This window comes from Coloeus monedula, assembly GCF_965178545.1.
Source record: "Coloeus monedula genome assembly, chromosome: 3".
Lineage (NCBI taxonomy): Eukaryota > Metazoa > Chordata > Aves > Passeriformes > Corvidae > Coloeus > Coloeus monedula.
Window position 1 is genome coordinate 4,405,140 of NC_138783.1, and position 15,880 is coordinate 4,421,019.

The window sequence follows — 15,880 nt, forward strand, 5'->3', positions numbered from 1 at the left end:
TCTCTTTCCTTACTACCCTGTGGTTCAAAAAAGCATCCCGTTATATACTTTATCTTTTGCCACATGTTTTGTTTCTCCTCATCCTGTTTCTTAACAGTATGAGATATTGGATAAAAGTTTAAATTTCAATTCAATATTTTACTGAGGATTAGTACAGTAAATTTTCTCCAGTTTTAAAGCAGTACAGGCCTGCTTTAGTAGGATATAACATCTTCAAAACAGGATGATTATTTCTGTCACTGCAAATATTGCCTTGCAGTGACACTTGCCAATAGTAATTCCCTTGTCTGGTAGAAAATAAATGATGGAAGTTGGTTAAGGCAACATATACTTTTTTGCTTGTAGTTTAAGTTGGGTTTTTTTTTTAAAGGTGGTATCCATATCATTTGTCACACAAACCTGTATTTACCAGAAGAAGGAGGAAAATAATGTTGAGTGCAATCTGCAGTTTGTGCTAACCTGTGGAGGGAAACAGTATTTTACATCATTTTACATCATCTACAGCTGGTGCTAAGCTCTGTTATCATACCATCAATTTATTGTGCTAATATTGATGATCCTCGTTCCAGGCAGACACGTCGGAAGCCAGAAGCACCCGCAGTCACGTATGCAACGTATCGGGGTTCTGCAAGGATCAGGCAGCTCCTGAAGAATCAATCAGAAAATGGAAAAGGAGAGAAAAGTCCTGAGAACAGAAATGCTTCAGCAGTCAAAGAAAATGGAGATGTGCAAACAACTCTGTCTGTGAAATCAGGATTCCTAATAGAAGAAAATGGAAGAGATGAGGGTAAAGATCACCAAGATGATGGCATATTGAATTCTTCTGCAGTTAGAGTGGGAAGCAAACAGTCTGGTAACACTCAGCATTGCTCGGGCCGAAGTAAACATGAAAGAGCTGCAAAGGCCACAACTTTATCCACTGAGTCATGTCATGAGTTAGACTTAAGAAATACAGCTGCTTTAGCTGCAACAACAGTTAAAAGGACGTATTCACTAGATTCATTATTGCCATTTAGTAGTAGAAACAGTGGGATCCTAACCAATTCCACTTCCCAGAGTACTCATTCCCTTAAAGTCAGTTCTGCAAACAATTTGGTTGGAAAAGAAGGTGGACTGCTGGGAGAAGCAGGAACTCCGTTTCAGATAGACAGAAATGCAACTTCTAACTTCAATAAAGAAAATTATTGTAGCAAAGCAGCTAATAAGGAGTCTCCAAAAGAAATACAGGATGATTGTTTAGATTCATCCAAATCAAAAAGCGAGACAGTTAGTGAAGAACTGCAGGTGGGGAAAGGAGAATTTTGCTGTAATCATCAAGTGGATAATCACTCAGAGCAAACATTGGATGTCCAGAGGCTTCGTTTCAGTACCAGTACATTTCAGCAGCAAGGAGATGAGCACCCCAGGAGTGCCAATAAAGATGGTGATCCAAGAAATGGTGACACAGAGAAAATTGCAACAGTTGTGGAAAGACAGCAAAGTCCACAGAACTTTCCTGCTACTGTTCTGTTTCCTTTTAATGAACAAATACCTCCTTCACTCAACATGCAGTCCCAAGGAGGAAAGTGCACAGCCACAGGCAATTCAACCACTTCAGTGTCATCTATTGGACATGATGAAGATACAGTCATGGGCAGGGGAACTTCTAATGAAGAACTGAGTGAGTTAAGGAAAGCAACACATGTACAAAATGGCCACAAGCTAATCCATGTGGAGAATTCTAAGGATACTGCCATGCAGCAGACTGGTTTTCCTTGTCTAGAAATGGAGGGTGAGGAAATGGAGGATTTGCCTGAGGTTGCAGTGGAAAAGGGAAACCTTGCCAATGTGTCACTGTGTGCACATGGGTGTCAAAGTGTGAAAACTAATTTTGATGAGCTGACAGCACCTCTAACCCACGAGTCTACCTCTGTGTCTGTGATGGTTTCCCATTCTGCCATGAGATCTGAAGGAAAGCCTTTGACCAACCATTCTGCTTTCACCTGTCAAAAAGACGATGTAGACTTGATTTCCGAATCTCTGCCTGTTTCTGAAAATAGCTGTATTAATTTTTCTTCCAAGAAGGAAAACAGCAATAAACTTAGGCTATCACCCACAATAATTGATTCCTCATCTGACAAACAGGGAAAAACTAACTCTGAAAATGGCCAGATTGCTGCTTCTGAGCAGGACAGGTTTAATCTTCCAGCTGCAGAGTTTAGGAGAATAATCCCTATGGACAGGACAACCGAGGGGCCACCTTGCTCAGGAGACCTGAGAACTTTGTGCCCAGCAAGTTCTCTGGAACCTGAGATTACTCCTTCTATGCTTGATAGCTCTGCTGATGGTGTAGATGCAGGGGCTGTTTGCATCCCCAGGCCCACTTCTCCTCCTCTGGTATCCAGAGAAGCCTCCAACCTTCCTGTTTCTGCCTTGGAGATGTCTGGCACTGCTCAGGGGAACAGTAATTCTTACAGTCACAGAGCTAGTGATGGGGCAGATGAGGCCTTCTCCACACAACAGGCTGACAGCAGTGTCCTGGCAGAGGCAATGCCACCACCCCTCTGTCCTTTGAAATCTTTGGAAACTGCATCTGAGTCAGCCAGTTCTGAGAGTGTGTGCAGGGATGCTGTGGGACTGGTGATTCTTGGTGCTTCTGCTGTCTTGGAAGCCCCTTCTGGCCAAGAAGCTGCTGCACCTGCCCAGGCAAACAGGCTCTGTTCTGGGGAAGGATGGGGAGATACTGATGTGAAGGGACAAGAACGTTCTTCTTTCCCAGATGCTGCTGATTTGTTGAAGAAAGCTGAAGAAATAGTGGACTCAGTTTTACACTTGGCTACAGAAGAAATAATAGCAAAAGAAGGCTTTGGTGTCTGCCAGCTTTGTGGGAGCAAGGATAGTTTAATAAATATGGGTATTGCAAATTATCAGAAGGCTGAAAGTGTACAGCTGGCAGCAGGAGAAATCCAGTCAGCTGTGACATCATTAGAAGATTTTAATGAGACCGGTGGAGGAGGCTCATCTTCGTTTACAGGAAATGAAAGAGTGGATACAAATAATCAAGACGAAAAGATACTCTCTTTGATCTCTGACAAAATTGACCTACATAGGGCACTAGCACTAAAAGCAAAAGAAACAGTTGATGAGGTCATTAACTCAGCCATACAAAAGCTGGCATCCAATCAGCAGCAAGGCACTGAGAGGAAAAGGCCTTCTGGAAAGGCTCAGTCTAAACCTGAGGCTGAAATGCCAAAGACTTTAAATCTTGATATGAGATTTCCTGCCAATACACAGGAAGCAACAGAGATGGATGCAACTCAGACTGTAAGTGTAAACTGTGAAAAGGCAGATTGCTCAGGTCCTCCTTTACTTCCAAGTTGTATGGAAAATGGCATAGATTGGCCCCAAAGTGATGAAAAGATACCAAATAATGCAATTACTTGTCAAACAAATGGATTTATTCCCTCTGGCAGTTTAGCAAGGCCAGAATCAGATTTTCTGACCCCAGCAAAAGAGAGGCACAATGGAAAGGTGTGTGACCATCTGGCTGCAGCAGAAATGTGTGGCAAAGTATCAGCAATGAGTAGAAAATCTGATGGAACTTTACCTTTTATTGGTAGAGATGCTACTGCAAATGAAGAAATGCTTTTGTCATTGCAGTTAAAAGGTTCATGCAATAATACAAATATGCCAGAGTGCACACTGCTGCCAGCTGTAAATGTTAATTTTTCATCTTTTATGCCTGGCGAAGAATGTATTGGCCTGCAGAGTGAATCCAAAGATAAAAGCAGCCCTCAGATGTCTCTGGAAAGCAATGCAGAGGACAGTCTGTACAAACACTGTGGGAAAGAGGCTGCAGAGGGAGTACCTGTACGAGTAAAAGCAACCTTACAAAATTCAAAGGCAGTGGAGAGTGAAGAGCAACTAGCAGAAGGGGCAAGGGAGAGAGTAGAGGTTAATACTGGATTAGATGCACAGCCTGTGGTACCTGAATTGTCTGTTCCCAGAGAGGGCAGTGAAGGGAAACACTGCTTCAACACAGTCTTTGCCCAAAATAATGAGAATCTGAAGCAGGCACCAATGAAGGAACAAGACATGGAGAGAAATGATCAGCTTGAAGAAAATGGCCTGGACTGCAGCAATGACATGAAGGAACCAACAGAACTTTTGGCCTCTTCTCCACTGATTGAACAGTGGGAAAACAATTCTTTTACTATCATTTATGAGGGTGCACTTCAAACTGAGAATAAATCTGTCTCAACTGATGAGATGCAAACTGGTTCTCTTTCTCCTTCTGATTTGCCTTCAGGTAATACAGATCACCTAAGGTGTGACAGAGCAAGGAATAAGCAGGAGTCAGGCTGTCTTTATGGGCAGGACAGCAAGGTGAATGAAGCAGCAGAGAGCCGAGGCTCAGAGTCATTCCTGAGCGTGGAGGCCAAGCGCTACAGAGTTTATCCTTTCTCTCTGTCTCCCATCTACGAGGACGACAGCTCCCAGGAAGATCCGCTGTCCGCGGATGTGTCTCCAGAAAGCCGTCCTGGGGCAGTCTCCAAAGACAGCTCTGACCACGCTTCTGTGCTTTCCCTCCTCCAGTCGGTGTCTGAGCGCTTGCAGTTCACTGCTCGCTTCAGCACAGAGGAGGAGGATGAGGAGGATGGAGTGGAGGAAGAAGAGGAAGAATCATCTTATGAGGAAAATATTCTTGATGTTGAGAGAGAAGAGAACTGCCTTTCCAGTCAGTGCAGAGGGAAATTTAAAGCAACCCCTCAATCAAATGACCAAAGTAGATGCTCTTTTACTGAACAATCATTTCTTCTTTCAAAAGAACAGCCTGACTCACAGGAGCAACCAGAACGGTTTCCAGATGTGGCTTCTCGCAATCAAACACCTTGTAAACCAGTTCCAGAGAAAGCTGATGCTGCTGTAACACAGCCTCCTACAAGTGTGTACTATCAGTATTTGAAATCTGCCAGGAAAGGCCCTTCTGAAAAGGGGACCAGGTTTGGAAGCATTCTCCAGGATATGCTGCAGCCAAAGATTCACTGGTTTCAAGACAGCACCGTGCCAAAACTGGGAGAATTGTCAGCGGTAAGATGTCATATCACATGATATTTATAATCAAAGTGATTAGCCCAGATTCAAAGTTGCTGCCTCCCTGTTCTCCTTGCTACCTTTTAATTAAGATTTTATCATAAAAGTAATCAGAAGTTTTTATCAGAAGTTATTAGGCTTTTTAATGTCATAGTTTAAAAGAAAAAGTCTTCAGATTAAATAATTTTAAAAAGATAACTCTTGGTTCAGCACGCAGGTGAAAGGGATTTAACTGTGAAACAGAATATGTGAACAGAAGGTAAAACAGAGAAATATGCATAATAGAACGTTTTTATAATAGCACAGGACAGACTTCTCCACGTTAAGGACATTTCAACCTGAAGATAATGGAATTGCCTTTTATATGAGAATTGTTCTTTTATTTCTTTCACTTCTGAGATTATTTAATAGACCTGTCTTGTCCAAAAAAAAGATACAAATACTGGCTTACTGGGCTCTTTGGTTGTTTCATCACAGTGTCTTCTACAAATTCTAGCTCAGTTAGCAACTAAATAACATAGCTGCTCCCATAGATTAATATTTCTTTTTTTAGTTTGCTTAAAGCAATGGCAAATGAGGTATGGAAACAGTTCTTCCTATGTTTAGAATTTGAAAGTGCCACACAGACCAAATGTGTAGCTGAAGAAGTCTTTCCACAATGTTGGGAATACTCCAGTCCATGTTAGAGGGATCTTTTTCTTTTTCCTCTGTTAGGAAATGCAGTTTATTGTTTGCTGGGAAAGGGGAATACATTTGTAAAGGCTATAGCTTCCATAGCAGCTCTTCCTTTCTAGCACATGCTGCTTTCTGCTGATTGACTTAAACCATTTTCACCCACTCTGAATGGCGGTGAAACAAATCTTGGTTTTTGCTGCTAATGACACTTGTGTACGTGTACAGGAATAGTGGACCCAGAATAAGTTGCCTGTGCTTTGTGCCACTGTTGTAGGTGTTAATAGTTGTTTGCTATGTCCTTTTACTTTCAGAACCTCATTGACAGGGCAAGTCTCAAATACAACCCAAGACCAGGGAAGGTAAGCAGAGTTTGTGTCACGTAAATCAACATGATACATGGAATAATTGGTTATACTGTCATTTTTGAATGGAAAGCATCTGAAGTTGTTAGTCTAATCTTAGGTATTTTTGTGTATTATTAGCATATGCTTGCCCACTCTAATAGTGAGAATATATTATTTAAAATCCTGTCACTAGCAATTTTGCTGTCTTCCTCAGCAATTGTTGTTTTCATTCAGTAGAGTGTTTCATAAAAGAAGAAACTGTGTAGCTTCTCAGTTGAGTGGGCACAAGCTGCAAGCAAAAAATAACTATCTGTGCTCTGTGTTGAAATGGGCCCTCATTTGCATGCATTGTGTATTGTTTCAGATTATTATTTATGATACTTGTGGCAACAAAAGTAAACAAGAAGTTCATTCTGATGTGCTAGATGCCTCATCGTGGATCTTTCCCATTGGAACAAAACTTAGGATAATCAGAGGATGGTAAGAAATCCAGGTCATATTTAAATAGAGTCTTTCCAATAGACTGCATGTACATTCCTCTTGTATTTTTATTTATTTTTGACACATGTCTGATCTGCAGGAGTGTCATTTTCTTTCTTTACAATTAGACAGACACCATCTAAAAAAGCATGAAACAAGGCTTTAAAAAAAAAAAAAAAGTGTTGTTCCCCCAGGGGAGAAAGTTCAAACAGAAAGTTTCTAATAGAGCCACAAGTAAGTTTAGAGTTCTTGCCTGAAGTGTTGAGCCAGTGCAGTCATAATCATGATTAGAGATGTGTATGACAAAAAAAGGTGGTTTTTATGGTTCAGTTTCCTTATATGGTAGCTGTTGCAAAAGGACCATCAAAAGAACATTCTCAGCTGCTGGTTTTAATGTGGCATTTAAAGGAATGTGGATGCAGAAAGATAAATACAAGTACCTGTGAGTTTGCAAGTGTTTCTCAATTTGCTTTGGGAAGCTGGAGCTGGGTCTGTGTCAGTTGTTGCATTGGAATTTAGTTGGTGGAGCTTACAGGGAATGTTTGTGTCAGCCATGCCTGTCACATTTATGCAGTTTTGAGGCAGCCTTGTGCAGCTTTGCATACATTTCCTTCACATCCTAAGAAATGCTGAATGCCATTATTAATATGTTTTATACCTTTTGTAGTATCTGCCTGAACAGGACATGTTTTGATGTGACAATAAATACATTTGTCCTGGTAAAGTAAGGGTGTTTATTCACATTGTGGTTTAGCTGTATTTTTATTTTATCTTTTGTCCTGGAGAAGAACTGTGTATTTTACTTTTCAATGCTAAAGTGAATGTGACTACTGAGGGACAGCATGAGAAAGATGTGATATTTGTCTTGATAAGAAGAGCTTTTTCCTCGGCTTTCCATCAAATGTGCTCTACCAGCAACAACTCAGTTCATTTTATCATTATTGCAGCTGGATTTTTTATGAGAAACCGAAGTTCCAGGGTCGAAAACATGTACTAGAGGAAGGGGAGGCTGTGCTGGATCATCTTTGGGATCTCCCAGGCACAAAACATCATCGAAGAAACCTCACAGTTGGTTCGATCAAACACGTGACAAAGGTACGGGCTTCCTTCACAACATTCTCACGCGCGTGATTGATTTGTTGGTCACCGTGGTGTATTACTGGCAGTGGACATTGTGTGTGTGTAGTGTTTCTGACTGTACTTACATTTGCTATAACTCACTTTTTTCACCTTCTAGGTGGTAAGTTCTTTAGCTTTTGCTGTGCTAAATTTCCCTTTCTTCCTGAGTTAATGAGCAGGTTGATTGTGTTTCTTTGCCGCCACCCTCACATGACACAGTGACCTGTCCAGTTATTTTAAATTAAACAGAATCAGTTCATATTTTTGAAGAAGTTTTTATCTTAAGCTGTCTGCTGTGTCTGTATGGTCTCTGCTTCAGTAGCAGTTGGGTTTCCAATCCCACTTGTACAGCATAGCCTCCAAAAACTGCTGCCATTCCCTCTAACAGCTCTGTGCCACCTCTAGGGTTTCCACCTGGACCAGTGGTGGTACACCTACAGTATGTGGCTCTGCCTACAGCCATCAGTTTGGAAGGCTTTTTGTTGATAAGAATCGAATGTCTAAAACTGAGTATAATGCATCTGTTGTTACTCAGTGAATGAGGAATATATTTTCCATATCTTGTGATTTAAGAAGACTTAGAAGTTCAGTGTAGCATTCCAGTTACTCACAGGGCAATGGTCCTTGCTGTGAGTGAATTATCATTTGTATCACAACAGGAAAGATTTTCAGTAAAGTGCTTTCTCTGTTCTCTGCTGGTATAGAGGTCGTTTTAAAATTGATAATCTTTTTGTCATCAATACAGGGGCGTAATGTCATGACAATTAGAAATGCTTTTTCATTCTCTTAAAAAACTTAGAAATTAATTAATCCAGAAGAGGCTGACTGAAAGCAAGAATAAGGAAGTTAACATTTATTTGAGCTAAACAAATTCAAAGCCTTTGACCAATATGTAATACGACTCTTGATCAATAATGTGGAAGGCAACTAAATAAATAAAGGTATTCCACAATAACATGTGGAACTATGGTCTGAAACCAAGGGAAGCTGGAGGTGTCTTGGGTATGAAAGAAAACTCTTGGATAGAAAGATAGCGAGTTTAGCTTCATCATGCTTGATAAAAATCTTTGCAGTACAGCTAAATAGGTTTGACCTTGGTTCTCCTCTCCCAGTCTGTGGTTCATTTATATAGAACACAGATGGAAAGCTTTGTTACTGTACACTAGTTCAGTAATCAACACTTTCCTTGTGTAAATTAAACCTCTAGCAGGCATGGTTGTGAGGTTAGTGCACTCACTAAGCCAGGTTTTGTCCTCTAAACCCTGGTTCATGAAACAAGGCTTCAAACCTCCTTTTTTTAGGTTGTTTTTTAGCTGCTGTAGAACTACTTTTGGAAGGTAGTTTGCCAAAGTGTTACCTTATTTATTTTTGTGGAAAATATAGGCGTTGTTTTTATTTGACAAATAGTGGATTCTTTTTCAGACAGCTTGTGTGTGTGATTCCCATGTTTTACTGCCATTCTCTTTTTCATAGGCTGCCAGTGTCTTTTCTCCAGGCTAGTTTGGCCATACTGGCTCTGTGTCCAGGCTATCTGGCTTGTCTCCTAATTTTTCAAGCTTTTTTTTTTTTTTTTTATGGTGGTTGTTTAATGGCTGTTCAGTTGCTTTGAGTTAGCAGATTTGAACATTGGCTAAATATTTGAGAAGAAAACAGCTTGCCAAGAAAGAGGAAAAACAGATTTTTACTAAGGAAACTCTAGGAGGTACATTTAATTTTTTTTTTTTTTGTATCATATTGACCAAAGAACAGTCTGCCAGTAGCTTTTGTGCTCTTGATTTGGCTTCAAGCCTTCCCAAAAAAGCAGAGATTCTGCTAATTTGTGGTTAGCTTGTGCCCTGGCTACCTGTGGATATGCAGGTGTATTTAATTTCAAGAAAGTTGTGGGGAGGAGATTCCAAGGAAACAGATTGTGCAACCAGTAAAATGAAGACCTGTCTGAAATGATGTGGAGACTGAATTCCACTAAGGCCAAGTCAGCGTGAGCCAAGGCTGTCAAAGTCTGCCTGCACACACAGGTTCAGTGCAGCTCCTGCAGCACAGTTGGTGTAGCCAGGTCAGTTCTCTGGCCTACTGTAAATACATTTGCTGACCTTTTTGCACGTCTTGTGCTTTATTCTATCTGTTTCTGGAAGCCCAGGGAGGGTGCTAAATGTTATGTTCCCAAAAACAAGAGCCAGGAAGAGTTACTGACATCTCCATTCTGGAATAGTCTTATAAACCACTATTTTGCAAGGTGACAAGGGATCTGAAACAGCAGGATGCTGTCTGCAGGATGGTTGGGCAGGAAATAACTGGATTCCTTGTGGAGTCTCCTTAAGCAAAGCTCTTTGTAATGGGTTTGTTCACAGTATTACATGGAAGGGTGTGTTTGTTTTGTTTGTGTGGTTTGCCAGGGGAAAGGAAGTTCATAATTTAAGCAGGGACTACTTTGGCAGATGCCATAGGAAGACACCTGGCAGTTTCAGATGGTTTCATTTGCTGGCTGGTATTTCAGGACAGTAATCATTAATTTCCTTTGTATTATTTTACTTTACTACCAACTCTGTTGGGTTCTGTAGTTGGTTGGTGGTGATGGGTAGCAAGAGTGGTACAGTGCTGGAGCACTGGGAGTAAGAACTATGAATGGATAAAAAAGCCTGGAGGACCAACAGAGAGTAATATTAAAAAAACAAGCTCCAGAAGCAGATAGCATCCTAAAGACAAAACGTGTATCTAAAGTAAGGTGGTGTCTAGACTGTATTACAAAGCAATCATGTGAATACCAGAACTAATTAGGCCTGGTTTTTAATAGGCTCTTCTCTCATCCTTGTTTTGGCATTTCCCATAAGAAGCCAGACTTCAGTCATTCTTTGTCCTGTTGTTGACACAAAATCACCCCAGTTAAACAGGCTGATTTGATCACTTCAGTCACCACAGCTGGCAGGTCCGAGGAGAAGGCCTAGCAGTGCTGAATTTATTTAGCCCTGCTGGAGCTGCTAGGGCTGTAATCCTAGATCCAGAAGGAGGATAAACAACCAAGACCACCTTGAGGGAGTTGAAGGCTTTAGGTCTGTCACTTCTTCTGGAGCTCTTGGTCAGACTAGAAAAACGTCAGAGATGCCACTGAAGAGGAATATTTCATGCTAAAGGCTTCTCTTCAGGTGGAGCCTTCACCTTTCTGCTGAGGGCCATGTTACTCTTTTGGAGGTGTCTGTAAGTGTTCCACGTCCTTTGTAAACATCCCAGCTCCCTAAAGACCACGAGGGAAGCACAGGCATTCCAGGATGACTCTGTGGAGGTAGGAGGAGAATACCACAGAGTAAGGAAGGCAGAGAGGGATGCCTGGAGGCTGTGACCTACCTAAGCATTTGCTGGTTGTGTATTATCATTGGAAATGAGCACAGCTGCATGATCTGTTTGCTGTGCTTTTTATTCTCTTTTTGCCTAATGTGGCAGTAGGACAATGAATGATGTTTGGACTGCTTGTGGTGGGGGGTGGCACAGTTTGGGGGGTGGGTTTAGGGAGGAAACCTTCCAGTTTGGGATCTGGGCTGAAATACTATGGTAGCAGCTTTGTATCATAATAGTTTTGCATGTGGGTATCTCATTTCCAAATCTCGACGCCTTGCAGATGACAGGGCTTTGGACTAAGAATCTAGTTCTCCACCTGACTGCTATCATATTTGTGTGGTTTTCATTTTGTTTCTAAAGATGGTGGCTTTATTGGGAACGTTAAGGGAGCCTCTGAAAGTAATGAGGCCTGTTAAATATGCTCAGGCAAATATGAACATGCTGGGGCCAATATTTACCAAGCTGAATTTGCATGCTTGAATTGTATAAATTAATAGCATAGCACTGAGTGTGCATCAGCAAATACCTAGCATTCATCTCATTCAGTAATAATAAATGTTACCATTTTCTGCAGTCTGTGCATCAGTACAGGTAAATTGAACTGCATATTTAACTCAAAACGTGTATTTGTGACTTTAAAAAAATGTGCTCAGAAAATACAATATACTTCTTGCTCAACCATGTTACCACCTTTAAAAACAAATATTTGAATTGATTTCGATGAAGACCTCAGTTTACTGTGTGGCACTTTGTGGAAGAAGTTTGTGGACTTAATCTTGAACACACTCAAAAATACAGTCACTGACTAGAGGTTTTTTTATTGCTCTCAAAATCTGGCTGGAGAGAGATGGGGGTAACTAGGAGAGATTTTATTATGAGTGCTTGTGCTTTACCTACCCTGCTACATTTGTCATCTCTGGAGCTGGAGACTGCTTCATGAGCTTCTGAGTCAGGAGAGCAGACTTGAAAAGAGAATATAGACTGGCTTTTTCCAATCTTAAATGAAAAACAAAAACAAGAGCCTCCTACTGAATTAAAATTAAACATATTCCATCTCATATTCTGTCTGAGCCTGCAGGCAGATACTTTTATTTTGCTACTTGTCTAGTCTTGTAGGTACTTTGTTTCAGAATGTATCTGAAACCATTAGGAGTCTGGCATCATTATTGGTGGAATTCTTGGAGGTGCAACTTCCAATTTTCAGTGTCAAGCTTTATTGTTGGATTTCTGAATTTCAGCCTTGTTACATATCAGATATTTTTAGAAAAAAACCCCACAGACTTGAAATAGTTCTTAACTGTGGCTTAATAAGATACATATACATGTGAAAACTATGGGGAGATTGTTTTTATTTTTTTTTAACCTTGTCTAGCAATGCACTTAGAATTGAGGAGTGGAGTTCCTTAGCATTTTCCTATAAAGCAGCATTTTTCTAGAAAGTCTCTTTTCCTCGTTTTTCTGGGTTTGTTCATCTGAAAATAAAAATTCCTGTATTGCAGTTTTTGTTCTAAAAACAAAGACTGTGCATTGTTTGCAAGGTACAATACAGAGGAAATGTGACTCTGCAGGAGGGGGAGTTGCCAAAACAGTATTACTGTGTTACCTCAGGTCTCAGGAGCAAAGTGAAACAATATCCTGAAGTGCATCCATTCTAATTGCCACACTCACTGCTGACAGTTCAATAGCTACTGAAAAAACTCTTGCTAACCAAGAAGCTGTGGGATGTTACCCCATTAAAACCCCGCTCAAAGCCCACATGCAAAAGGACAGTGTCATGAGATGAGGTGCTGGAGCTTCCTGAGCTTTTGTGCCCTGTTGCTGGGTTTCTCTGCATGCTCTTGTGTTTTTCCTTCCACGGTCCATGCAGGATCCTCTGTCATGATGTGACCTTCCTGGGTCCTCACCAAATCCAGAAATCACGTGCTTCTGTGAGGGCACCCTCAGAGAGCAGTCCTCATCCCTCTTCTCTAGTGCACATGCAGGGGGCATCTTCCTCCAGCCACCTTTAGGATTTGGGGAATCTCTCTATGCTGTCCAAGCCCGCTGTCCTAAAGCAAATGGGTCTGTGGGTCTGGAAGGGGAAGCATTCTGGGACATTATCACTGAGAAGTGTTGTTTTCCAGCTACGCACATGAGCCACCTTTCACTGTTCTGGAACGCCCTGCTGAAACAGGGACTTGCAGAAGATCCTTGTTGGTTCACGATGTGTTTGAGTGCTGGGGAAGAAAGTGTTGGCAATGTATGTTATATAAATATTGCAAAAGGAGGGGGGCTCAATAAAAATCCCTGCAAATTCTAGAGAAGAGCATGTGGTCAACAAGTTTGTTCTCCAGTGTGGTATCTCTCAGTAGTAAACTTCCAGTGAGGAAATAGAGGTTGTTGCTTTGTGGTAGCAGGAAAATTGCCAAAGTGTCTACTTAATAAAATAGATGTTTTCTAATATTGCTCTTTTTTTCTTCCTTCATCTAAAATGCTGTAAATTTATTTAGCACAAGAAAAAGAATTGAACTCGTATGGCTTGGTACTGTAGTTGGATTCTGCATTACAGAACTTGATTGTCGTGGGAGGGAGGTGGGAATGTAATAGACATTTCTGGAAAGTTTTAGTTAATGCATGCATCATGTGTGTTATGGAAGCACTGTTTTTTAAAAGATAAAAAGTCGGTTTTTATAATGCTGTTCAGTCCTTTAGTTGGAGAATATTTAAACTGGCCTTTTTGAAAGTCACTTGACAGGCATAAATTTCTTCTTTGAAAATTAGTGGGAGCTGGAAATTTACCTCCCTTAGCTTTTTAAAAATTCCAGCCTCCATTTAAAGAAGAATAAAACCCTTCCATTCTATGAAGCCTGGAGAAGGGTGAGAAGATGGGGCAAAAAAGGGAATGTTTGGGGGCAGAGTCTGCAGGTGTGGATAAACATTACCCTTTGATTTGTTTCCACAGGACTGTGGCATTCCAGAGGTGGAGTTCTGCCTGGCAGCTGGCAGTACACAGGGACTTCCCATCTGCATACAGGGTGCAGTTGCCAATTTAGAAGAACTGGATGTTGAGGAAAACCCTTATATAAGAGTCAGATCAGGAGTGTGAGTACTGAACCTTTTTAACAGCATTTTGCCAGCAGGTAGAAGAGTAATGTCATGGGATGAAAGTCAGTCAGCAACATGAACAATATTTGGGGGGGTTTTGCTACAAATCAGTAAACATACACTGAATATTCCCAGCTCTACATTTCAGCACTGTGCTCTGTGGGCTCCTAGTAGTGGAACCAAATTTTTGAAGGCATTTTTTCCTAGTTGCTGGCAGAAGTCTTCAGTAATTCCATATTTGAGTAGCTTTATAAATAGAAGAAGCAACTCAGCTATAATTAGCTTGGAGTTCATTGGAGAATAAATACTGTGTCCCAAGTCACCCACCCTGTTACAACCATAACACTGTGGCTGAATACCAGAAAATGAGTGTTACATCATTCCAGCATTTCTCAACCTCCAGCCATATCCTGCTGTTCTGCAGGGAGGTGATGCAATAGGACACAGGCCCCTGGGTAGCCCAGTGCTTCCTGTATTGAGCAGAATGGGCTCTTCCCTGGGCCAACACCTCACAGTTCCTGAAGTTTGGGAGTTGTGTGGCTCTTCTCATAAATCATTGCAGAATGACATTAGCTCTTCTATTACAGGAGTGTTGCCTTTCCATGTGAGCCAAGTCTTCCTTCCCACAATCTCACAATGTCTGTGAAGCTCGAGATGGTGAAGGAGTTAAAAACAGAGCTTGTCTTAGTTTTGACAAAATTTGGTAGTTTTAGGAACATCACTTTCCGTATGGCTCCGTGCCTCTTCCTCCATTCTTTGCGTGGTCAACTAAACCTGTGTCCAGCTTCTGCACTTAGCTTTCTTTTTGATTTAAAACAGTGTGAAGGACTCCCAGCATTTTAAATCCTCATGTCAAAATTACAGTAGCTTTCCAAAGGAGTGTTGTACATAATCATACTTTAATAACTTCCACTGAAAAAAATTACATGGGATTGATGTTAGAAGCCTTTTAATTGATAAGGTGACAATCCTAGATAAAATTCAATACAAATATCTTCAGTACTGACTTTTTTTTGGATACTCAGGAATAACAAGCTGGGTTTTTAAGTGAGTGAACAAATTGGTAATTTTCATCTCTTTCATTTATATTTAGGTTGGACTGAGGAAAAGTGTCTGAGATCTTCTTAGCAGTGATGTTGCCAGCATATTTAAATACAGCTTTGTTTTGATGTGCTGTCTAAAACATTATCTAGCTCTTATGAGTACAAAAAGGAAAATAATTTTAGCGATATGTTTGTATTTGTAATCTAATTATATGAACTTATTGAGTCCTTTATCCTTACTGTTGTAGATGGCTTGCTTATTCAGACTTGAATTACAAGGGAGAGATGACGGTTTTGGAAGAATGTGATTCACCACCTGAAATTCCTTCAGCAGATGTAAAATCTCTGCGTCCCTTAAGAATGGTGAGGACTTCACAATTCCCTAATAAACTGTGTGCCTTCCTTTGTTGTTGTTGTTGCTTCCCCAGAGGTTTGGACCTAAATACAACTTGGATTCTAATGTTCTTTTTGGGTTAATCCTTACACATGTAATGCCCCTCCATGGTGTGTTTGCTTTGGTCACTGTGACTTGCTGGGCTTCTGCACCCCTCAGCATCTTCCTGGGAAACTGCTGTTGTTGGGAGGAGGTCAAATAAAACAGAATTGAAGGGCTCTTCATTTTATTGCATCCAACACCAATTCATTAACCAAAAAGCCCTTCCAAAGTTGTTGATTTTCTTTTTTTCAGTTGTACAGTTAGATTTTCTTTATTTTCAGTTAGAGTTTACTGGG

General features: G+C 40.9%; 1 protein-coding gene across 2 annotated transcripts in view; it reads left to right on the forward strand.

Moving 5' to 3' along the window:
* CRYBG3 (crystallin beta-gamma domain containing 3) overlaps positions 1-15,880 on the forward strand; it is an 87,051-nt gene that overhangs the window by 37,490 nt on the left and 33,681 nt on the right. For both annotated transcript variants that reach the window (XR_014226308.1, XM_082278876.1), the window contains exons 4-9: positions 570-5,070; positions 6,060-6,107; positions 6,457-6,572; positions 7,520-7,667; positions 13,963-14,102; positions 15,397-15,511. Coding sequence is in view for 1 of the 2 variants with exons in the window: in XM_082278876.1 (XP_082135002.1) it covers positions 570-5,070; positions 6,060-6,107; positions 6,457-6,572; positions 7,520-7,667; positions 13,963-14,102; positions 15,397-15,511 (5,068 nt within the window). In the remaining variant the exon portion in view is untranslated. The remainder of the gene's footprint in view (positions 1-569; positions 5,071-6,059; positions 6,108-6,456; positions 6,573-7,519; positions 7,668-13,962; positions 14,103-15,396; positions 15,512-15,880) is intronic.